At 40.3% G+C, this 25,628-nt stretch overlaps 1 protein-coding gene across 1 annotated transcript in view; it reads right to left on the reverse strand.

Annotated features, from left to right (window-relative positions):
* Positions 1–10,027: 10,027 nt before the first annotated feature.
* CAB39 (calcium binding protein 39) overlaps positions 10,028–25,628 on the reverse strand; it is a 44,584-nt gene continuing 28,983 nt past the window's right edge. The window contains exons 3-9 of the mRNA XM_063166505.1: positions 24,529–24,693; positions 20,732–20,850; positions 18,692–18,860; positions 16,447–16,506; positions 14,391–14,456; positions 13,408–13,551; positions 10,028–12,622 (exon numbers count right to left, since the gene is read on the reverse strand). Coding sequence (XP_063022575.1) covers positions 12,434–12,622; positions 13,408–13,551; positions 14,391–14,456; positions 16,447–16,506; positions 18,692–18,860; positions 20,732–20,850; positions 24,529–24,693 — 912 coding nt within the window. The 3' untranslated portion in view covers positions 10,028–12,433. The remainder of the gene's footprint in view (positions 12,623–13,407; positions 13,552–14,390; positions 14,457–16,446; positions 16,507–18,691; positions 18,861–20,731; positions 20,851–24,528; positions 24,694–25,628) is intronic.

The raw sequence follows: 25,628 nt of genomic DNA on the forward strand, positions 1-25,628 counted from the left end.
TTTTTCTTTCTCAAATCCTAGTTACATTTATATATTTAGAAAAGATAACAGGCTAGGTGAACTCTGCAGAACTGCCAGCAGCTGCTCAGGTGGAACCCTTGCCATGATGAGGTTGCAAGCATGCTCAGCTGTGCAGAAAGAAAACTTCCTCATGAAACATCTCACTGGTCTTTCCTGCAGGAGCACTGGAAGGCTCAGTTCTTTCCAGCTCCATGCCCCTGAGAAACTAAATGGGTCCTAAATGCTGTAATCCCATTTTGATTTTCACTTTTATCACTCCCAAAGCCAAGAGTGTGGCAGGAGAAGGCAGCAGGATTTTGTCTGTTGCTGCAAAGTGCAAAGAGCAGCTCAAGATGGCACCTGAGAGGCAGGAATGAAAAACTTCATCTTTTCTATAATGACAAACAACAGAAATGTTATTCATCTGTTTCTGTGGGGGGAAGGCTCACACTAGAGAAAACCCAAAAAACCAGGAGAGAACTGCTTGAAGAGATCATGAAAGGAGACCTTCAAAGGCAGGGGGCAAAGAACCTTTGGATTACTGTCTTCCCTTTTTATAATGCATAGAGGACATGAAAGAGGTTTTTCAGTAGTTCTCTCTTATTCTAAAAGGAATTTTTTTTGTTCCTGCTTCTTTTTTACATTAAAAATTCAAGTCTTGCCTTGAATAGAAGGCTCTGAGGCAAACAGCATCAAAGACATGCACAAGTCAGGATCAAGTACATTGGTAAGGACATTTGGTTTGTGCCCATCTTGCACAGAATTCTTAAGGTTGCAGATAAAAGTCAACAAATTTGAAGATTCAAAAACCAAACGAAATTTAGTTCAGCTGCAACAAATACTTTTAGAATAGTAAAAAATGAACATCATTAAGTTACTAATGGTTTCACTTTAAAAAATATAAATTATGTGCCCCCAAAAATTCACAGCTATGTTTGAGCAAAAGAAACCTGCCCTTCATACTCAACTTGAAATTAGTGATAAATAGTGATAAATAAAGCACCTTTTCATTGCCTTTGTGTCATGGTGAATAGGGTCCAAGTTACCTTTTCAAACAGACTTGTATCCCACACCCCTTTCCTGCTGAAGGGAAAAATACTTTCTGAGCCAGCTGGTCTCTTTTCTGGGTAGGAAAGCAACAGCAGAGTTGTTGGACAAGGACTGGAGATTATTTCTTGTGCAACAACAGAACAAACTCCAAGTCTGTTGTACCTACAAAATGCCACAGATTATTTTCTTTACTGCTTGTAGGAGCAGGAAACCTCTCAGACCCTTGGGTGGTGAAACTATCTGCTAAAAACATAAAAACACAAAATAAAAGCATCTTCTTGTAACACAAACATGTTGGATTTTGAAGTCAGCAAGAGGAAACAGAGACGGTGCATCTCATGACATTTTCCCAGTTTCTTTCTCAGGGTAGATGTGAGCTTTCAATACTGAAGTGTTATTGTAACACTTTTTCCCTGCTCTGCATATGTGGTTTTGGTGGATTGCCTAGTGAATATTGAGTTAGGGATGCTGAGAGCCTGCTTGTGTTCTCCAATTCCTGTGGCTATGTTGCCCTAGTCAGAATTAAATGATACATTACACCCTGAGTCACCCTCTGCTAATGCCTGCTAGATGTTTGCTGGCATCAAGGTTTAGAATTGGAGCTCATTGGAAATTTTCCATAGGGGAGATTTTCTGTTTCTGAGAAAACAGGAATTTTCCATGAGGGAAAAAAAAAAAAAGGTTGTTTCTGCCAAAAAAAAAAAAAAAAAAAAAAAAAAAAAAAAAAAAAAAATTGAAAAGGTTTGTTTGCAAAGAGGATCAAAAGATAGTATTTCATTTTGAATTGGCCTGGACTAACAGAAGCACTCAATGCCCCAGGTGATCCATGTGAATTCTGGATATCTTCTGGTGCAGACAAGTCCAGGCAGAGCCCAGCCTCAGACAAAGAGGGGGCTGTGAGTGCAGTTTTCAGATGGCCCCGAGTGGCTGCTGATTTCTGACACCATGAGTGTCACAGGTGCCTGCAGGGCAGGGCAGGGCAGGGGTGACAATGCCCCAGTGACACAGCAGGGTTACAGAGCCCCATGCAGCATCTCCAGCAGTGAGACACAGACCCACACAGGCTCTGCAGTGAGGGAGGAGGCACTTCCAGTAACCCCCAGGTGCTTTCTGAGCATTTCCACCCCCACACCCTTCCTTCTCTGCTGGAACCACTTCCTCCACTCCTCCATCCCTGTTCCCTCCCAGCTCCCATCCTCTTCCTCACCCCTCATATCCCAGGTGCCACTCCTCTGTGACGGTGTTCACAGGGGTCTGAGGATGAGGGAAGAGAACAGGATCTGACTCCATGTTTCAGAAGGCTTGATTTATTATTTTATGTATATATTATATTAAAACCATACTAAAAGAATAGAAGAAAAGGTTTCATCAGAAGGTTAGCTATGAATAGATTGAATAACAAAAGCTTGTGCCTCAGACAGAGAGTGTGAGCCAGCTGTCTGTGATTGGCCATTAATTAGAAACAACCACATGAGACCAATCCCAGATGCACCTGTTGCATTCCACAGCAGCAGATAACCATTGTTTACATTTTGTTCCTGAGGCCTCCCAGCTTCTCAGGAGGAAAATTCCTAAGGAAAGGATTTTTCATAAAAGTTATGTGTGACACTCCTCAGTGCCAAGCTGCTGCTGCTGCCCCTTAGCAGCTCCACACTGGCATCACTGGAGCTGTGCCCTCCCTGCCTGGCTCCCTCAGCCCACACAGGGACACAGACAGTGCCCATCACTCCTGTGCACTCCATGCTGTTCCCACCAGGAACCTGGATGGGAGACAGATCCATTGATGCCCTCCAGTCCTTTGCCCCTTCAGCAGAAGTTTCTCCTACAGCTGAAAATGCTGCCAAAGCTTGGTTTTCATTTGTTTCTTTTTGTTTAAAAACAAAACCACACAACATCTCACACTTGTCTAAAAGGAGGCCCCTCCTGTGCCCTCCCAGTGCCCACCAGGAATGCTGTGAGATCTGGACTGCCCAGATTGTCAAGCCAGCAGTAATCTTCTTTTCCTATTTCAGTGAGCTCTGGCTCAGGCCACAATGTGCAGATAAACACCAAGGAAACAGATCCCAAACCCGAAACTGCAGTCACCATGGACAAGCACTGCATGATCCAGATCTGGCTCTGTGACTTTGCTGCTCTAGGGACAAAAAGAGATGGAAAACTGCCCCCTTTGGAGCCTTCTCTGAAGTGTGGAGAACCTCAGATCAGAGCTACCTGTACTGTCTGGGTAGGGACCTTCTCACTCACCTTCTCCACAAGTGAAAGGCCACACAGCAAGACAAGGACATTCCAATTAATATCTTCTGTCTGTCACTGGACTTTTGTTCCCTGGTCTATGAACTTCTTTCTTCACTCCCCTTCAAATAAAGCAGAACCTCCTGCACCATGAATGTGACCCTGCAGAGCACACAGGTCCAGCAGTTCAGCAGTTCCAGCAAGGACCTGAAGGAAGCAGAGCTTTTGGGCAGCATTTATTTCCAGCAGCCTTCAGCCAGCTCTGAGCTGTGCCAGAGGGAAAGGCTGAGAGGTGGCACAAAACCAGCTCCTAGCAAGCAGCAGGTGACAGTGACACAGCTGTCACCCCCAGAGCTCTCCAGGGGAGGAGCAGGTCAGTTCTGAGCACAGCCCTTGTGGAGCCACAGTTTGGGGAACTCTTGGAGCTCCTTTGTCCTCTGTTGTGGCAACTCAAACTCTGCTGGATTTGCCTTTTCTGTCCCTGAGAGTGCTGATCAATCAGGCAGGCAGCACTGCAGGGCCTGGCTGACGCACTGGAGCTGCATAGGAGCTGCAGGGGTCAGTCTGAACAGGGCCATGGGGACAGAGGTCACTGTGACACTGGCACTGCTGGTGACAGAAAGGGTTGGAACTGATGGACTGAAGGAAGAGTATCGGTGATGTGATCTCTGTCACAGGGTGGCACTGCCACTGTGTGACCCTGCCAGCTGGCCTGGCATCAGGGACACTGTCACAGCCACCCCCTACAGCCCAGAAGGGACAGGACAGGCTGCGAATGTCACTGACAGAGCCCATCCCTGTCCCCAGAAACCCAGGGCTGAGTGTTCCTACAAACAGGGCAGCAAGCAGAGTTCCTAAAGCACTGAAACACTGCCTTATCAATCTGTTATCAGCTGCAGGCACTGAGTGCCCCACACAGCTCTGTGGGGGTGTGGACAGCACCAGCAGTGCCTGGGCACCAACCACACACCAAACCTCTCCAAGTAAAGGGTCCCTTGGTCAAACTGCTGCTCCCAGCCCTCTCCTCATCCCCATGGGCCAGACAGGGCTGAGCCCCACAGGGGCAGCACCTGGGATCTCCTCTCACTCTATTTCCTGATCACATACAAGCAGAATTTCCTATAGCACATCATGTTACCTGCAGCAATGATAATGGATGATAAACTCCTTGCACCCAGAATAAAAATGGTCAGACAAATGACTGCACTTCTTACAGGCAATTACAGAACAGTTCCTCAAAAATACAAAGAGCCCCTTGAAAAATGAGCTGAAAAGACAACTGGCAGAAATCAGAAGGGAAGGGCAAGAGTGAAAGGTGTGATTTGCCAAGAGGATTGGGATTTTCTAAGTGCAGAATCAGACTCAGTAAGAGAGAGATTAACTATTAGAAAACAGAAGTGCATAAAATATTCTTTATGGACTTGGAAGTCGAGAAGCAAGGAGTGGGAGCATCGAAAGAGCTAAAGAAGATTTAAACCATCCTACATCCCCAGAGCAGAAACAGCTGATGAGGATGTGTCGGATCCCATTTTTCTCCTTCTCTTCTGTTTTATGGTTGATTTATGTTTGCTGGTTGTCGGTTTCTCTTCCCGGCTGATTTATGTCCGGAGATAGCTCAGGGATGCCACTTGCTCGGTTTCTCGGCTGTTTCAAAGACTTGGAAAGGCCCAGAGTGGCCTTGGACAGCCCAGCGCTTCAAAGGACGAGGAGAGACTTCTGATCTTGTTTCGGTCTCAGTGTTTATTAATTGTTTATCTAAAAGATTTTCTTTCAGCCCGACAGAGGTCTGCACAGCAAGTCAGCCATGGGCACACTCCCCAACCTCCAGGGCGGTCACTTATCTTTATACCTAAAGTTACGTGTACAATATTTATGATTTTTCTCCAATACCTTCTACTCTTATTAACCGGTGCACTTTTAGTAAAGACCAATCCCAAAGTGCCACCATCACCACAGAAGATGGAGGCCAAGAAGAAGAAGAAGAAGGACAGGACACGCCCCAATTCCTCCATCTTACTTCTCTAGACCCCCCTGTACAGAAATCCTAAACCCTGTGTATTATACTCTAACTAACTTATCCCTTCACTATTCACCCCAGTGAAATCCTCCCATCCTCATACAGGTGTTATCTCCTGTGTAGGATCAAAGTCCAGCCACCAGACACTTCTGGCAACATTCCAGGACTCCCGAGCCCCCCAAGGGTGGTCTTGGTTGCTCTGCACCCTCATCCTGAGGTGCTGAGATCCCACAAGGATGAGCACACACAGGTAACACAAAGCTGCTGCATCTTTCCTCAGCCTGTGCTTCAGTGCCCTGTCCTGCTCCAGGCTCTGTGTCCTGCAGGTTTGAGCTGATCTGTGGCATGAGCCATCAGGTCAGACTGCAGCTGGAGCTCAGCCTCCTCCTCCTGGGAGCTGCAGAGCCTCCAGAGCTGGTGGCAATGAGCAAACCCACAGCCAAACACAGCAATGGGGCACCTGGGCTCTCACCTGCCTGCCTGACAGGTGTTTGTCAAAACCAGACTTGAGTCTGCTGCTCATGGTGAAAAAACATCAAACATTATCAACTCCGTGGTTCTACACACCTTTATTAGTAAAACAAGACTTTGTTTTGGAAACTGGGATGTCTAAAATTGACAGTAACTCACTGTAGCCATGAATTTTCCCATATAAACCTTAGACCAGAGCACCCCACAAACATGACACCAAATGTGCACAGTTATGTGTTACTAATTACCAAGCTGCCATGCACAGTCAAGTCACATAATTTACACCATCAAGGCTGTCAGAAGAAGCATTAATTAGAAGAAACATTCAGCTAAAAGAAATAACTCATAACTTAATGCTCTCTTAAATGCTCTCTTTTTTCTGCAAAAATTTAAATTATCCCAATGTTAGCTTTCAGGTTACTTTTGTATCAAAGACATAAATGGAAAAACCTTTTAAAATTGCAAAGCAGCAGTAAGGAATGACTTGTGTAGTATTTTAACATTTTCATTTTTTAATGTGCAAGCTGGGTTCCTGCTTCCCAAGTAACACCAAGAATCAAGAACACTTTCAGCATCTGCCCATCAAAGCTTTTTCACACTTCGGTCCTTGTCAAGCACCTGGGTTTTTAAATTAGATAAATTGAAGCCAAAATTCCAAGCCTGCCTGTACAGTGTGCAGCATATTCCACATATTGCATTCTGATGGCCTTGAACCTAGGATTGCAACAAAAATCACTTTTTAAATTTATATCTATTGAATAATAGATATTTTCAAGCTATTGACAAGTTCCAGTGAACTCATCTTACACTCTTCCATAGGTCTGTAACTATCCCTGCTATGTTTGCTTTATCTCTGCTTTTTGTCCTTCTAGGACATCCCTCTGGGATGATTTACAGCCAAGATCAGCTCTCACCTGCAGCTCTGTGTGTTGTAAGGGTTCCTCCAACCTGCAGCATGTGCAGCACCACCAACCTCAGCCAAAAGGATTTCCCCCCTGCAGAAACAGGAAAACTCTGCTCTGCCCATACTGGGTTTGTGGGACTGCTCTCCCAATTCAAGACACAATTGCTAGGGAAAAGTGTGTTTTAGGAAAGGAGAATTATTGTAAATCCTTAAATGCTGTTTCCACATCATTTGGGTATTAGCTGGCACAACCCAGCACTCTGTAATTCCAGAGATGGAAGGTGAGGAAATTCAGCAGCTGCAATCTGAAGTTTTACAGCCAGGTGAACCTCTGCTCCTTGTACTCTCTCCAGACTGTATTTCTCAATCTGTTGGATGCCCACAAACCTGAATTACAGTCTGAATTCTCAAACTGTCACTTTTTCTTATAATTCCATACAATCTGGAGATGCTGTTAAAGACCTGAGGCCAAGAGCTTGGCTGGCTCATATCTCAGTTGTTTAAACTGTTCAACACTGCATGCCTTATTTAGATGCCCTGAATTATAGTTACAAAAGCTTATTTATTAATATTGCAATATACAATCATTCTTAAAACAGATCTAAAAAACCTATACAGCTTTTATGCTTGTTTTATGCTCAAATAAATGCAAACCTAGTCTCTGAATAACACTAAGCATATTAAAATCAGTTCAACATCTTTGAATTTTAGAACCATGTTAAGCAACACTCACATTTTTATCACCCTGAGTTTCTCCTTGGTGGCATGTGAGGGACATTCCCAAAGAGGAAAGAAGAACTCTTAATGGGATCCTCCATGACAGCTCAGCACAAGGAATTTGCAAGGGAAGAAGTGGAAAACCACCTACTGATGATTTAATTTCAGGCAAGGAGAATAGACTGCAATAATTTCTTTTTTTCTAAACATATGCCACTGAAACATATCTAAATTGTATCTTTCTATTACCGCACACTGTTTTTATCTTCCCTCATTCCAAACATGCCCTCCTGGTAAATTCTGCAGTGCTGCCAGCATTAGGAACACTGAGGCCAGTGGCACCCAGTGCTGTCACCTCCAGCCATGGGACACCCTCCTTTTCCTGCACTCTGGAATTACACATCCCACCACAGCACAGCTGCAAAACCCTCCTGCAATGGAAAACCTTCAGCCTTAAGGGTCTCTTATGGAAAATGAGGGTGTCAGCTCTGGCCAAGGCGTTTCTGAGCAAGGAAACAAAATATCCTTACTTGTGTAAATCAGAATCTCCAACAAGAGCCCTCTAAAAAAGAGCTTGCCTTTATTTTTTGTTGTGAATACAATACACTCACCAAACTCTAAGCTGGCTGTGTAACTTGGGCTTTTGTGGTGGCATTTTTTAAAGAGAGGTGCATCAACAGGAACAGGAGCAGAACACAGGCCCATAGAATGGTCTGGGCTGGAAGGGACTTTAAAATCCTCTCACTCCAGCCCCCCACGTGGGCAGGGACTCCTTCCATTAGCTCAGGTTGCTCAGGGCTCCATCCAGGGATGGGGCATCCACAACTTCTCTGGGCAACCTGTACCACTGCCTCACCACCCTTACAATAAAAAAAATTCCTCCTATCTAATCCAAACCTGCCCTCTTTCAGTTTAAAGCTATTCCCCTTTGTCCTGTCTCTCCATGCTCCTGCAGGTAGTGTCCCTTTCCATCATTCTCTCCTGAAACAGCCAATTCCCTTCAAAGAATGCAATACATTGATGCACACCACTGCTCTCTCCTTTCAGCTTTTTTCCAGGTTGTGATTTTTGGGATGTTTTGACCTGCCTCTGTGGGATTTGAACTGGATCTGCCCTGGTACACTTGTAAATATAGATGATATATGCCAGAAACAACTTATAAATATACTTATAAATGTAGATGATATATGCCAGAAACAACTCTTCACAAGTTCAGTGTCCTCAGATTAAGCTAGGCAATGATTTAAGGAGGTAACAGGTAATGTTTTCCTCATTATGATACTAACCATCACCTTGAATTGCAATGTGCTGGAAAGCTAAAATAAACAGCACTTATAACTGCCTGACAATGGCCAAAACCTTTGGGGAAGGGAATGCAGATGGATCAGAAATAACCACAAAGGTGACAGAAAATAAAGGCACTGCACCCAGAGAGTGAACAGCCATGGGGAGAAAAGCAGCACAGACAGGGAAATAATTCAACAGCAGCCAGGCAAGGGGGAAAAGGGGAAGAAGCAGAAGGAAAGCTGATGAAGTTGCCTGCAGGGAATGACTCAGAATAACAGAGAGAGACTCACTGACAGCAGCTTTGTCCCAGGGTGATCCCACAGCTCCTGCTCAGGGGCCTGGAGGTGCCAGCTCAGAGGGCAGGTCCTCATCAGCTCTGTGGGGAAAGCAAATTTGAACCAGTCAGGAAAACACCTCCTTGCATTTCATGTGCTTCCTCCCACCAGGGCCGTTTCAAACACCTCATCAAGTGCCTGACTTGTCCACTCAATTCAAATTTGCCATTTGTCTGATTACCTGTACTAATTACCCCAACCCCCTGCAATCCGGGATCTTCCTGTCTGTGAGGAGAGAAATGCCAACATTTTCTAGAGGCTCAAACAGGTGTGGTCTCTAGACAATCGATGAATTACTGACTCTCAACCCTCCAACTATGATTTATCAACCTAGTTACAAAACAACTAATAATGCCCCTAGACAAAAAAGGACACAAATGAGCCCTAATTTTAACATCCCTCATAATTTGGTCTTTGGGGGCTACCAAAGACCAACTATTTCTGTCTGCAAAGTTAATTATGTTCCTGAAGGGCAACTTCTTGTTCAGGAATGTTGCTGAACAAAACCACCTGCAGAAGCTGCACCAAAAGCTCCTGAATGCTGTTTAAAACACAACACTGCTGATGTTTGCTTCACTGCATTAGCTGGGGCAGACACATTACCTGTGACAGCAGCTCCAGAGGAGACCCCAGTGACCAATTACAGACTCAGCTCCTGAAAATCAGAGAAAAGTGAAGGGCCAAAAATTTATCAACCAACCTTATCAGGGCCTGTCTCCAGCCAGGACACAGGAAACAGCATCTCCTCTTTGCCCTTGCCAAAAAGAAATAGAATCAGCAATAACACAACAAGGCAAGGGAGGCTACCAACAATAAATCAAAATTGATTGCATCTTTAATATAGCACTTTGTCTTAATTCTTTAAAAATGTTTGTGCAAGCCAGAGTTTCTCATGACTTAAAATGATTTTGTATTTGAAAGGAAGATAGCTGAGCCACTCTAAGGCAATAAGGGAGACCTGATACACATCCACAAGAAACTGATCCTCTTCAGTAATACAGTAAAGAACACACATTTTTCTTCAAAATTTTATTTTAATTTAAATTATGGGGCCAGCCAGATTTTTTGGGTATGAAACATTTTCCTCAGGAGAAATGAAATGCTACCACGGAAATAGAATTACAATTGTATACATCTCTTATTATTATAAAAAAAAAAAAAAAAAAAAGAAACCAAAACAAAACCAAAAAAAAAAGCTTGCATTTAAATATGTTTTAGTAATACCCTTAAGCCTTCAAGCAGATAAGAAACCACTTCCAGAACAAGTTTTTTAATATGAACAGCACATCGAAGGAGCTTTAATTTAAATACAACTTCTTTTCGAAAGCCAACATTCAAATGTTTCCACATATTAAAAAAGTCACCATAGCCATTGATTCCAAGGCCCAATATAGAGAAACCTCTATCCCAGTCCAAATGTTTTCACTTCTTTACACATAGAAATCTTTAGCACATCTACATCTTTCTAAAGAGGAAGCCTTACATGTTATGGTGAGTAACTTGGCAAATAATGTTTCCTCCACTCAGCTATGATAAACCAAAATATAACAGACAGTTAGTACTGAGCTACAACACCACCTCCTGCCAGCTCTGCCTGGCATCTCTGGGAAGAGTCAGCTATTTTCCTTCCTGTAAGCAAAATGATTCTGTTTGCAAAGGACATGTTCAGAACCTTTAAAAGACCAATTTTAATGTTAAGAGCAGTTTTAACCAACCGAGTGAAAACACTCAATTTTCTGGAGCTCTGGGATTTTCCTTGTGAAGGCTTTCAAATCAGCTCAAACGTCACTGATTGTGAAATATTTCAAATGGGAAGAGGACAGGAAGCAAGAAACATTTTCTGTAGCATTCACAATCATTCAGTCATGCAGAATTGGAACTTCCAGCCCCCAGTCCACGAGTTTTTGCTTGGTTGTGATCTCAGCGTTACTATATGATGGATAGATACAATTTTAATAACATCATTTAGCTATATTTAGTAGATTCCTTTTGTATGGTCACAGTAACAAAAACATGGTGCAAAATCAGTTGGGTTTTTTTGTTTTTATAAATACTGATAGTTTGCAGCAACAAAGAACAAAATCAACAAAAAGGAGATCATTTTGTTATCCTAGGACACCTATGGAATTGCTTCTTGAGGTTGGAGGGAATGAAATCACTCACACAACTATTGTACTGAGTTATTTACTGTCAGAAATGACGCACTGCAGGCTCCCCAGAAGTCAGAGGAATCAATATTAATTTAGCATAATCCTTGCCATTTGCAGAGCTGGTGAGCACAATGCAAGTGTAATTAAATAAGGCCAATATTATCTGGTAAGAACAGAGCAGAAAGGGTTCCAGTTCTCTGGTTCAGCCTACCCTAGTTGATGGCACCCCATTAGACATGTGAATACAAAGAATTTGTTTGGGTTTGGGTGTTTGTTTCCTTTTAAATGCTGCAGTACTTAAGATTGTTAAATCAGCATTTCCATGTGATCTGAAGTATTCAATTACATATGAGCATTCATTTTGCAAAACTCAATATTAGGTAATAGTTACAGACTAATACAATAACATTCCTCTGCTGTACAAATTAAATCATATTTTAAAGAAATGAGCAGCCTAGGAGTTATATACAAAAGAAACCAGCAAGCATTGTTGAAATGAAATGCAAAATGTCACTGCTAGGTCTACTGTCTGAAATACCTTTAAAGTAAAATTAACAAAACCCCTTAGAACATATTTCCAAGTTTACAAGTCAAGTCTCAGAAAAATCAAATCATGTCCAAAAAAAAATTCTATAAAGCAGTGAAAGGCATATATACATTTTCCGTATGAACCTTGAGATTTCACTCTTTTAAAAGTTGCTAAGTTTCAATATCAGTTTATTTGCAAGACAACTGTTTATCCCAATAAGCTCACATCTTAGATACATTTCCCCTTTGATTACAAATAAAGCACTGCACATTTTTTTTTGTTTTAAATCAAGGCATATAATCTTATACTATGGTGCCAGGTATGCACAGGTCACGTTGTGCTCATTATCTCAAACAAGGTAAGTGCAAACATACAGATTTATTCAGATTTGCAAGCATGCAACCTGTTACTTAACTACATGAATACCTTCTCTCCTAGACCAAACTAGTATCTATATGTTTGCTTTCACGAACCTAGAATCTTTCTTTTCAGGACTCCTAAAACAAGCAGTGTCTTTGAATTCTGAAATGACACAAATATCAAGAAAGTCCACATTGTGCAAGAAAGCAGCAGCTATGTTTCTCAACTTGGACTAAAAATGAAAAGAGAAAAAACAAAAACCGTTCACTGAACAGCAGATTAGCAGTAATGTTCCTCATGAATCGATAAGAGTGCCTGATGCTGAATATCTAACAGCAAATGCTGAATTTGGGTTTAATATTTTAAAGGTTTATTGGAGTTTTAAGCTTCTTGCTGTGCTGGTCTCTTCAAATCCCTGATCTGTTTAACTAAATAGGTCTTCTCATCATTAAATTGTTCGTCCTCGGTCCTGTCATTCTGAAACTTGCTGAGGAACTCAATAAGTTTGGTCTGGTTCTTTAGAAGGATGTCTAATATAGGCTGTGTCTTGTTAGGATTGGCTACAAACACCTGCAAGAAAATAAAAGGCATTGAGCACAACAGCGAGAAACAAAAGGTTAAGTTAAAAAAGAAATTATCTACCAAAATACTGATGATGATAAATTAAAATTATGTTTTAATTATTTCGGTATCCCACCAAAATACTTCAAGTTTTTTAATAAAATTACTTTTTTTTTTAAATCAGAGCATAAGCTGAACATCAGTACCAAAGTAAATCTAGTCTGTGTGAGGGGACCAGCCTCAACAGCCTCTGCAGAAACCACTGAAGGCACTTTATGGTTAAATTCTATGGCAAATGCATGGTTTCATATCATGTGCATGGATGATCTGATGGGAATCTCACACTTCACTGCAAAGTTTTAGACCTCCAGCTATAACTCTTAGCAAAGTCAGAAGCCATCTGGCATAATGTTCAAATTACCATCCAGGTGACCTGACTGAAATACTGCTCTCTTTCAGACATCATGCAGTGTGATAAAATCACTTTTGAGCCCCATGATTTTATATGGAATCATGCATTCCTCCTTATCTCAATGCATTCAATTCCAGAAGTTTCTGAGAGATGTTACTCTGACAACCCCATGGAAGTCCCTAAGTGGTTCCTAAATGGTTTTCAAAAGATATCCAAGGTATCAATTTGTAAAGATGGATCATAATCAAGCAAACATCAGTGCTCCCTTTATTTAATCACTGAGCAGACATTAAGGTCAGCTCCATTTAGGCTCAGCTAAGCAGTTTACTCAATTAAACAACTTCTGGTCAGATTGCTTCTGTTTCCTGCTTTTGTAACATACCTTGAACACATGGAAGGCCTCAAACTGAATGTTACGACTCTTGTCTCGTAGAAGGTTCATCATTAGTTTGAGATTTTCAGGTTTACTGATGTACTTTGTCATAATTGTGAAGTTGTGTCTGTCCAGTAACAATTCACCGAGAAGCTGAAGGCAGAAAAGAATGAAAAATGAAAAAATTACTAACAGAAGAATTAATTTGGATGTATAAATGCTTTCAGAGCCCCTCAAGTGGTGTGGGGCTCTGGGAATGCAGCACCAGTGGTCAGCAGATAAAGCAGTAACACAACTAAGTGATCTAAATTTCCATGTGCAGGTGCACATTTTCCCCTTATTTCAACTACACAGTTTCTCCTTTTCCTCAGAAAGTGAAAAATCACAGTTCCCCCTTGTTATGAATTGCAAAGAGAAGTCTTTCATTTATTTCCCCCATGACTTCATTATTTTTTCCACTTATACAGAAGCTATTCAGCATAGAAAGAATGCATTTAAAAAAAAAAAACCCAAACCCAATAAAACAGGTTAGTATATCAAGTGAAATATTGACTGTTCTTTTGCTACCTAAAGGGTTTAAAAGGATTTTGCCCACAAGGATCACCTTTGCTGCAAGCTCTGCATTACATTTATATTCACTATTTTTTACCTACTTGAATGCACGATCAATATTGGTTTAGGCACATCATGTGAATCTTTGTTAAATTATTTAAATGTAACCAGACTTGTTGAAGGAAAAAAAAATCAATAAAAATAAAGACATTTGAGGAGCCATTTTTTCATAGGGAGAGAAATTACTTTGGCCTGTGCTGGACACTGAGATATATAACAACTCGACTAAAAAAATTAGCTGATCTCAAGAATTAAAATGTCTGAAGAGTTAAAATAAATACTGTTCAAGGCTGTTACAGAAGCCATTTCAAATAAAGTTAACTCACCTTGAAAATAAAGGGAATCTCTTTGCATTTCAGAAGAAAATAAAATTGCCTTACCTTAAGTGACTGTCTCTTTGTCACGTAATTTTCTGAATGAAGTAACTTCTCATATTCACTGAAGAACTAAACACAGAATACAGAGAAGGATTAGCACTTTTACAAGTGTCACAAGCATCTTCTTCCAAATTATTGCAACAAAGTGGAGAAGATGCAAATCCCTAACAAAACCAAACAGAATCTGAAATTTCAGTGGGTTCCTGTAACTACACTGTCACTACTTAGGCTTTTAAAGGAGATACAAAGTTAAACATTGAATATGGTTTAAAGTTAAAATAGATAATATGTCGTTATTATGTATTATATTAAAATATAATCATAATATAATTATAATATAATTATAATTACATTATATTATATATAAATATTATAGAATAGACAGAATAGAATAGATATAAATAAAATTAATATAATATAATATAATATAATATAATATAATATAATATAATATAATATAATATAATATAATATAATATAATATAATATAATATAATATAATATAATATAATATAATATAATATAATATAATATAATATAATATAATATAATATAATATAATATAATCTGCTGCTGTGGAATGTGGCAGGTGCATCTTTGATTGGTCTCATGTGGATTGTTTTTACTTGATGACCACTCATGGTCCAGCTGTGTCAAGGCTCTGAACAGTCACAAGTTTTTATGATTCATTCTTTTTCAGCCTTCTGATGTCTCCTTTCTTCTCTTTCTTTAGTATAGTTTTAGAATAGAATAGAATAGAATAGAATAGAATAGAATAGAATAGAATAGAATAGAATAGAATAGAATAGAATAGAATAGAATAGAATAGAATAGAATAGAATAGAATAGAATAGAATAGAATAGAATAGAATAGAATAATATGGAACATGGAGTCAAGATTCTCATCTCTTCCCTCATCCTGGGGACCCTCAAACACCACCACACTTGGCAGATTCAGTTTAGATGTCATGTAACATAGTGTAATAAAATAATTAATTAGCCTCCTGCTATCAGTGGAGTCAGATGCATCATTCTCCTGCCCTGGTCGGCGTTCCCTGTGAATTCCATAAGCTCCCAGCTCCCAGGACTCCCTGGAAAGCACAGCACGGGCTCCCTCTGCAGGAGAAGCCAGGCTGGCTCCCACAGAACCACCTTCAGTGGAAGACTCTGATGCCTTGCACTCACCAGAGCAAACTGATTTTTCAATCTGTGCAGGGTTTTTACAAATGCCCAAGGGACCAACTGGAGTTGCCATTCAGTGTGTCAAAACGTGAGGACATCACTGAGTCAGGGAGGACTGAAATAAACATTTACTTTGCACACTCTTTAAGTTTTTTTAATATTGTCAAGTTTTACTATTCATGAGTAGTCTAAAATACAGTTTCACTGTGACTTGTTTTAGAAATGCATTCATCAAAATCTCTTAAAGTTTTAGACATTATTACATAGCAAGAAGAACTTTGCTTCAAAGTAGATGAAGAGGTGAGCTAAGTATCAACTCTGCACATCTAATTTCTCAAAGCCTCTTAATTGGTTCCCAAACAGTGCCTGAAGCGTTATTCAGTAGATATTTCAGGGCTAAAGCAAGTAGTCAAAAAGGGAATAATAATTTTTGTCTCCTGTTTAAAGCTGAGTCACTCAGAGGAGATTTTTGTGAATTAGTGAACATGCCTGGAGACAAACCTTTAAAAATCAATGTGATCCCAAGTTTGTTGGTCTTGGTTTTGGTACTTTTTTTTTTTTTTTTTAATTGCTTGTAAGTCTGGGAGTTTTAATCAGAATACGATTTAAACACTTAAATATCTTTGTGGAACTGGTTCTGAATAATCTGTTGAAAGGCAAAAGGATGGAAGTCATATAGCTGAAAATGTCAGGATAAATGAAACTCTCCAACATTCCTTGTTTTGGCTTTGGGGGAGGGAAACTGAACCCCAAGTACAGCTGATTTAATATTGTGTGAAAATCCCCAAAACCAGAACTAAACAAGGGAAAAAACCAATTTCTTCAAATAAGATACACAGAACTAGAGAGCTCTAAATATGAGAAGGCGTCTGCTCACCCTATCGTAATGTTGTTCCAAAAATTCTGCACTTAACAACTTGTGTCTTGTAAGCAAATCCTGTAAGAAAGCACAAACCCAGCACTGTCACTAAAAATATTTCAACAGTACAAAAACATTCTCACACATGTAAGACATTCAATCCAAAACTCTGCTATTTCATTAAACACGCTGTATTAGGACATGAATCCAATACCTGGGCACTGCTCAGGATCTTGGCATCCCTTAGCAAAGATCTGTGATGAGTTAATTTAATTCACAGAGAAACAGACTGTGAAATTATCACTGAAGGGTGCTATTTGTGGATCAAGGCTCCACTCTGTGCACAACTACACACAACTGAGGTTAAGACCCACCATTTAATCTTGATAAATATCATGCTCATTGTCCCCATAACTAATTGTTTTAGGGGACACAAAAATTGGACTACAGAAAATTTCCCCAGACAAAACAACAGCATCAGATAACCTCAAGAGGAGCTGAAAACACAGATTTAAAGAGCACACCTGCATTCAGGTAATGCATGATACAGCTTACTCTCCAGAACAGGATTTAGGGGAGCAAATGTACTGTGTATATTTACACACCTGCATTCAGGTAATGCATGATACAGCTTACTCAGAACAGGATTTTCGGGAGCAAATGTACTGTATGTATTTACACACCTGCATTCAGGTAATGCATGATACAGCTCACTCTCCAGAACAGGATTTTGGGGAGCAAATGTACTGTGTGTATTTACTATGCACACAACTACACACAACAGAGATTAAGATCTACCATTTAATACTGATTAATATTATGCTTATTGTCCCCATAACTGATTGCTTTAGGGGACACAAAATTTGGGCCACAGAAAATTTCCCTAGACAAAGCAACAGCATCAGATACCCTCAGGAGGAGCTGAAAACACAGATTTAAAGAGCACACCTGCATTCAGGTAATGCATGATACAGCTTACTCAGAACAGGATTTTGGGGAGCAAATGTACTGTATGTATTTACTATGCACACAACTACACACAATAGAGATTAAGACCCACCATTTAATACTGATTAATATTATGCTTATTGTCCCCATAACTAATTGTTTTAGGGACACAAAAATTGGACTACAGAAAATTTCCCCAGACAAAGCAACAGCATCAGATATCCTCAGGAGGAGCTGAAAACACAGATTTAAAGAGCACACCTGCATTCAGGTAATGCATGATACAGCTTACTCTCCAGAACAGGATTTAGGGGAGCAAATGTACTGTGTATATTCACACACCTGCATTCAGGTAATGCATGATACAGCTTACTCAGAACAGGATTTTGGGGAGCAAATGTACTGTGTGTATTTACACACCTGCATTCAGGTAATGCATGATACAGCTCACTCTCCAGAACAGGATTTTGGGGAGCAAATGTACTGTGTGTATTTACTATGCACACAACTACACACAACAGAGATTAAGATCTACCATTTAATACTGATTAATATGATGCTTATTGTCCCCATAACTGATTGCTTTAGGGGACACAAAATTTGGGCCACAGAAAATTTCCCTAGACAAAGCAACAGCATCAGATACCCTCAGGAGGAGCTGAAAACACAGATTTAAAGAGCACACCTGCATTCAGGTAATGCATGATACAGCTTACTCAGAACAGGATTTTGGGGAGCAAATGTACTGTATGTATTTACACACTTGCATTCAGGTAATGCATGATACAGCTTACTCTCCAGAACAAGATTTTGGGGAGCAAATGTACTGTATGTATTTACACACCTGCATTCAGGTAATGCATGATACAGCTTACTCTCCAGAACAGGATTTAGGGGAGCAAATGTACTGTGTGTATTTACACACCTGCATTCAGGTAATGCATGATACAGCTTATTCAGAACAGGATTTTGGGGAGCAAATGTACTGTATGTATTTACACACCTGCACTGAGGTAATGCATGATACAGCTCACTCTCCAGAACAAGATTTTGGGGAGCAAATGTACTGTGTGTATTTACACACCTGCATTCAGGTAATGCATGATACAGCTTACTCAGAACAGGATTTTGGGGAGCAAATGTACTGTACTGCATTCTGAGACATGAGGAAGAACAGTGTCCAGCTCACCCATCCCCATCACACCCACGGCTCCTCTCCTCTGCCAAGGCTTGTTTTCCAAGAGCAGCACCCACAGCAGAGGGTGCCCAGGGCAGAGAAGCAGAGAAGCTGCAGCTCCCAGGTTTGAGGAATTACCTTGAAGGTGGCGAAGGCGTCGGACGCGATGTCGAACGTGGACATCTCCACGTATCGGAAGAAGTCGTAGAACTGCTCTGACCACAAGATGATTTTGGCTAGTGGCTCATGCCTGATGCATTCTCTGAGCATTATCCCACAGTTGAGAGCAATTTCTGGAGATTCGTACCTGTTCCCAAAAGCCAAGAGATTCTTTGTGAGTTTATAAACTTGCACAAGTTAGCACTGCAGCACCGCACTGCTAATTACAGCCTTCAATACCATCAATAAATAAACCCATCAAAATTAGAGGTTCTTATTTCTGCATTAAACTCTATTTTTAAATATTTCTACTAAACACTGATGAAATAGCTACCAGTTACAATTACAGCCAATTAAAAGGATTTTCACAAATGGGGAAACAAGACTGAATAAAAATACTTTCTTTGCTCTCTTGTTCCATACTGTGGGATTGCAGACATCTGGAAAAGCAGCAAATGTTCTGCCTTGAAAGCTGCTTGCTTAAACATGACAGCAATTTACATAAAACCTTCCATATGAGCATGAGGGGTTAGCAATACTGGACATAAATTCAGATCTCCTCTTCCATTAAACCATTTTTCAGCACATCATGGGGTTCCAGCTTCTGGAGCAGTCACAGCCTCTCACAGGCCTTCCTGCCTCATACTCCAGAGTGATTGAAATTCTAATTGAAATTCTCCACAATTTCAGGAGAAAAGTATCATTGTGCATACTAAGCATTAACTATATTACCCTACCAAAAAAAAAAATTGAAATAATTTGCATTAAATCCTGCAATACTCTCCATTCAACCTGTCATGGAGATTTGAAATCTACTGAGCTTTTTGCAATTCATGCCACAGTTTAAATTCACATAAATTTGTCTCAGTTGGATATCAGATGTAACATGTAAGCTGCTAAATGCCCATTTCAAACATCCTGACTCATCAATATGAGTTTCAATAACCCCTGGGAGGGTAAAGCTCTCTGAAGTGTGACAACACAGACTAAAAGTGAGCACCAATGTGTTGCAGCCCCCATTCAACCACTTACCAATGAGAACATGCTGAAAAAGTAGTTTTGTCTCTCTGCACCTCAAGCTTTCCCTTTTGTAAATTAGTTTGAAGATGCACTGAATCAATAATTTCTCTTGCATTATGCCACAACTAATATTTTCTTTAGTCCCTCTGACATTTAAATGACATTACAGGCAAGTAATGCTAGCAACAGGCATACCCCACTGAGATGAGTGGCCCTTTCATACACCCTTGAGTTATCCCAGTAAGTGGAATAAGTACTCCTCAACTACAGCAAGCTTACCCAGAAGCTGCAGCCAGATTTATAAATAGCAGTATTTTTAAATTTATTAATGTTTGATGAGCTCGTCTGTCCCAAAATAACACAGTGAAATCGCAATTTTCGGAACTTTCTTAATTAATGTTACTAGAAATGCAAGCAATTTATTTTCTGCTTTCATGTTTGGGAGCTGCAGCTCTACAGGTACTCAGTATGGCAGGACCCTCCAATATCCAGCACTGCAGATATTACAAGAAGAGAGGAAGAAACAATTGTCTGACACAATATACCACAAATCATTCTTTTTTGGTCAGGTTTGTGGTGGTCTGTTTGTGTCAATACAGCAATACAAATCACTATGAATAAGAAGTCTAAGGCCAGCAAACTGGAAATTATTGTGGGTAAAAGGAAAAAGAACAGCCTTCAACTGTTGATGAGTAAGTTCACAAGAGAAAAGGCTTAAATAGTAGTTTAAATTTAAAAAGGCTCAAATAGTATACTGAAAGGAAAATATCTTACTAGCCCAGTAAGAGTATTTTTCATGCAAAAGTAGATGGCTGGGGTTCTACTTCTTAACTTTTCCTTTACTTAGGGGAATTACAGACCGCAAAACCAAGGAAAAAGAAAATAAAATGAAGCATATTGCAAAGGAAGAGCAAACATGTCAGAACTCACTGCTTCTCTGTGCATTTACAAAGCCCTTACTCCATGTAAAAGCATATTTATGGTTCACAGTGCACTTACCCTTTTAATAGCATGAATAAGATATTCTGTTGAGTGCAGATGTATTCAACTGTGGGAGTTCTTGTACCAATTTGTCTTCTGAGAATGTTGTTGAAAATTTGAGCAACATCTTTCTTGCCCTGTCAAAAACATCAGCAGTTAAACACAAAATATGGAAGTCCACAGGCAAGTGAACAATGAAACATTATCATCACCTCATGCAGCTGTACTGGGGGGTTCTGCAGTTCAGGCAGCCTCCACACTCTGATCCTGACCAGATTCTCTTCCTTTATGCCCATTTCAAATATGCCAAAGCACTCAAAACATGACACCACGTTGCAGGCTGATCATGGGGAATTTACATTCAGAGCTGATGTCTCAGCAGGTATTTCTATGGAGCATCAATCTCCTGGGCTTATTTGATATTTGATTTTGCTAACAGCAGAACAGTTTTTAACTGTGCTCTTGCCTGGAAGTGTATTTCTTCAATATTCCATTATCCTCTCCCCTTGTTTAGGGACACACAATGCCACCATTAAGAGTGTGCAGAGCATTTCCAACTGCAACATCCAGCTTAGAACTGCAACTTATGAAAGTGGAATAAAGAAATGGATGAATAATATACACAGAAATCATCCACTGACCTAAAATGCAAGTCTCACATTTTTCAGTGCACAAAAGCAGTATAAATAAGGCCAGGATGCTGGAATTCAGTACAAATGATACACACAAAAATTCACAAGCACAGCACCAGACAGTGTAAAAGGAACTGGAAATGTTCTTTGTTGAATAAATACACATCTCCTGTTTATTTCTTCTGTAGGACCACAGCTGAAGAGACAAACTGGCAGACATCTAACAAAAAGGTGATTATAAACATAAACAGCTTCCACTGTCATTCAAATGCACCGTTTAAAAGCCAGCTTTCTGCAGTTAACTGTTTATTCTGGACTGCACAAAGACACCTTCAGGATTATGTTATCAGATCTATTCCAGAAAAAGACCAGGCCAGCTTGTACTAAGCTTGGACCTGCAAATAAAGGCCTGTTAAGCAACTCCACCTACAGGTTCCCTGAATGCTCTACACCAAACCTAGATGTATTTAATGTTTCTTGAGAAGCTCTATCGGTGCTGTAAATCTCCCGAGTAACACCAGGAAGCTTTTGAGTAAAATGCAGGGTTTATTTAACTAGCAAGAAATTTAAAAACATCATCAATTATTTAAAATTCTTTCAGTTTTCTAATCAGTGCAAAAAAGACTGCAGGAAAAAATGAAATGTTTATGAAAACGTAGGAGGAGTGGAGCTTTACAAATGGCATGTTTGCAAATTACCACGGACAGTTTTGCTGGAGTGTTGTTTTCAGGATATAAGAGATTGTTTGTAAACCCTTGTTTTCTCAATTACAATTCCATTGAAAGGCAGCCCAAAGCAACACCAGAACTCTTTGTTCTGACATGAGTAGAGCAGTGTTTGCAGGAATTGCTTTACTCAAACTCCACATAATATAATCATCAACTCCCATTCAGCAGCGCGGCTGCTCGCAGCGTGTGCCTGCAGTCCCCAGCAAGAACAGCATTTCCTTCTCACCATCCCTGAGCTGCCTGTGCACACTGCAACCCCACAGCCAGGTTGTGTCACTCTCTTGTGCCTTGCCAAGTGACCTCGTGGCCCAACAAGGCCAACAGTCACCACAGCCAGAGGTGAGAGGGACACTGTGCTTGTATTGTCTTCCCAGCAGAAGGATTCAGCTCCCCGAGGCAAAAGGCAGTTTTGTTTTGGGTGGGTTTTTTTAATTCTTCATTTAAAAAATCCCAAAACAACAGGACAAGAAACCCAGTTTCACCAGGGATACCATCTCTCTCAGTGCAAACCAGCAAGGAGATACCTGGTAAGTGTTAGGATTGGTTGTGTTGACTGCTTTACTGGAAAGCAAGCTTCCAGGGAAGGGCAACACTTTAAACAGGCCTGGGCACAAGGCAAGAGCTGCACAGTTACAGTTCTCTTCATTAAAACATCCAATTTTGTTATTTTTCTAGCTTTTATTTCTTACTTTTCTATGGGTTGTTCTCACCATAGTACATCTGAGACAGTTAAAGAGTCACAATGACCAGTCCCTGTCTATTAATAAGCTGTTCTACAAGGAAACCTTCTTCAGAAGTGAGACTGAAAGGGGAAAAGAGCTTAGTTTGTCACTGAATAACATGCAGCTGTGGTGGGAAACCAGAAAGAAAAAATTCCAGACCCACTCTTCAAGTTTAAAAACCACCAGAAAACCGAATCTGTATTTCCATCAGTAATGGAAAAATTGTTTCAAATGCAGTAAACCCACACAGACATGTGGGATATCAAAGGCAACATCTGGCTGGCTTTGTAACAGCTGGGAAGCTGGAGCACATCTGGAGCACAGGTGTGTTGACATGAATTCTAGGTACCAACAATAGCTGGACACTCTGCCAGCTGCCAGCCATAAAAAGCAGATGTGGTCCAGCCTAGAAAGCATCAATGACTCCTCCTGCCTCCGAGGGGAACCATCACATCCTCCTGAAACAGAGCAGCAGAACAGGCAGGAAACAACTCCCAACCCTTCCATGTCCCCTTAATGAAAAGCACAGCTCTCCTTAATGAGAGCAAGCCTGTGCAAATGGTTCTCATTCTTCATTAGCAGCAGATAATGAAGGTTTCCTTTGCTAATAACTGGGCTGAGTAAACACCAGGCTGATACCAATCTAGAGGTCAGCAGAATCCAGATGACGTTTCAGGATTTTCTTTCTTCAGCAATTAAAGGCCAGCCCAGTTCAGCATTCCCTCTCAGCTTTCCTTGCTTATTTAACAACCTGAATGTTTTATGTATGGTATAAACATTTGTGTGGGTAGGGAAAAAAATACCACTGTATTATAATTAAACACAAATCAGAGGGAGTTATGGGTGGGGTGGAGGGGAGAGAAGAAAGAACAGGGAAGAAAGCCATTGTTTTTGGAATGTCAAATTACAATAGGACTTTAAACTGTTCTGTTTGCATTGTGAGCTACTTGTTTATGAACAATCCCATTTTTAAGCAATCTGAAGTGGGATGATCTTTATGGTTGAGGCTGTGGGGTGAGATGCATGGATTTGGCTCCTTTCCTAGACAACCACACGCCTCTTGTGAGACCTCAGGGAAAAGAGAAAAATCCAATTGCACTGCAACATCTCATACCTAAATAGGATTTTTCTCCATGGTGCTAAATTATTCCATGTGATGTGGTGACAAAAGCCACAGAGGCTTGTGGAGAGATACCTTTAAATATGAGTATTGCTATTTTGAATTGATCAACAAAAACTTGAGGTTTTTTTTTTAATAAGCAGAAAAAAAGACAAGGAAACCAAAAAGGTTGCATCACTTGTTTCTAAAAAAGAGAGAAATAAAGGACTATTAATAAAACTAACAGCTTTAAATTATGTATTTAAGCTTGTTATAAATGTTACAATAATTCTATTACTTTTCCTACTAATTTGATGTAGCAAGATGAACATAGCACCACAGGGTTACTACTAAGAGATTAACCCTTCTGTGTAAACAACAATTCAGAATTATTCCATGATTTTAACAGAACTGTACCACCACATTAGAGGTTTATCTGCTTCAGATCTGTGTTTATATGTCTAAATTCACACATTTTACATTCCATAGTTGGTCAGTCTCTTTCTAATGGATGTGTCATAACCACAAACTAAAAGCTGAAGACTGAAACATCTAAATCATTAAAGTGATAAGAATTCAGATGTGTTTATTTTAACATACAGAATGTAAAAAATGTCAAACCCTCCTTTCTTACCTCAAAATCAATGAGCTGCAAGTCAGCTACTAGGGTACTAAGAAGACCACTGTTGTACAGCTCCTGAGCAAGCTGTGCCACAGCTTCTGTTTGGGGTTCCTTCTCATTTGTGCCATACAAGATTTCTTTCATGGCAACAAGGTTTTTTGAGACCTCCTCTGTCGCCTAAAGAAAATGGGAAAACAATACAGTTAGAGAACAATGCCAATTGTCTTTCTGACTGCACACTCCTTTATTCTTAACATCTGCAAACTTCCATTGGGGGGGAGGAATAATCAGGAAATGACAATCTGGTAAAAAAACAATAGATATTCTTTCTGCACATAAGACTGTTATGAGACTGGTATTAAAAAAAAAAAAAAAAAACCAAACAATACAAAGCAGAGGCAAGACATACACAATTTAGTTACCAAAGGTAAAAATCTCTTCCTTGTGACTGCCTTTTAACTTCCCATTCAAAAATCCCCTAAAGAACAGCAACAGGATGAAAAGAACCTGACAAAATTTCCATTCTGCAAAACAGTTGTGTAGGATCAGACTGGAAAACATGACCTGGAGCCTCCTGCCTGTGCCTAGGGAACTGCTCAGAGACACCAAGCTGATTCCTCCTGTGGATTTTGCACACATCAGGTTTTGTCAAATACTAGGTTCCCATTCCAGTTACTGTGGGTGAAGTTTTCCAACAAACAAAACCTCAAGGAGAACCAACTTTAACTTTCAGGTTATCTCAGCACACAAGAACAACTTGGCCAACAGACCCAGAAAGTGATACACTCAAAAGGACACAATCAAAGGTCTAAAACCCTTCCCTGCTTGGAGCCCACTTTACAGAAGCCAGACAGGTCTGACCTGTCACTTGTGAGGAATTCCTAAGCTGCCAGGATGAGCTGGAGCAGCATTTAGCAGTGGAAACACAGTTATCTCACAAGTAAAACTTAAAAATATATATATAAATCAACAAGAATACTTCTAAATACCCACTTCTAAATCTTAAAACACAGTTGTATTGCACCAAAAAAGAACTACTCCTTTGAATATATATTTATTTACTGAGCTTGGGGGCACAATGCTGAAAATGATCATCATAAATAGCTGGTTTA

The sequence above is a fragment of the Melospiza melodia genome, chromosome 12 (genome assembly GCF_035770615.1).
Source record: "Melospiza melodia melodia isolate bMelMel2 chromosome 12, bMelMel2.pri, whole genome shotgun sequence".
NCBI classification, from domain to species: domain Eukaryota; kingdom Metazoa; phylum Chordata; class Aves; order Passeriformes; family Passerellidae; genus Melospiza; species Melospiza melodia.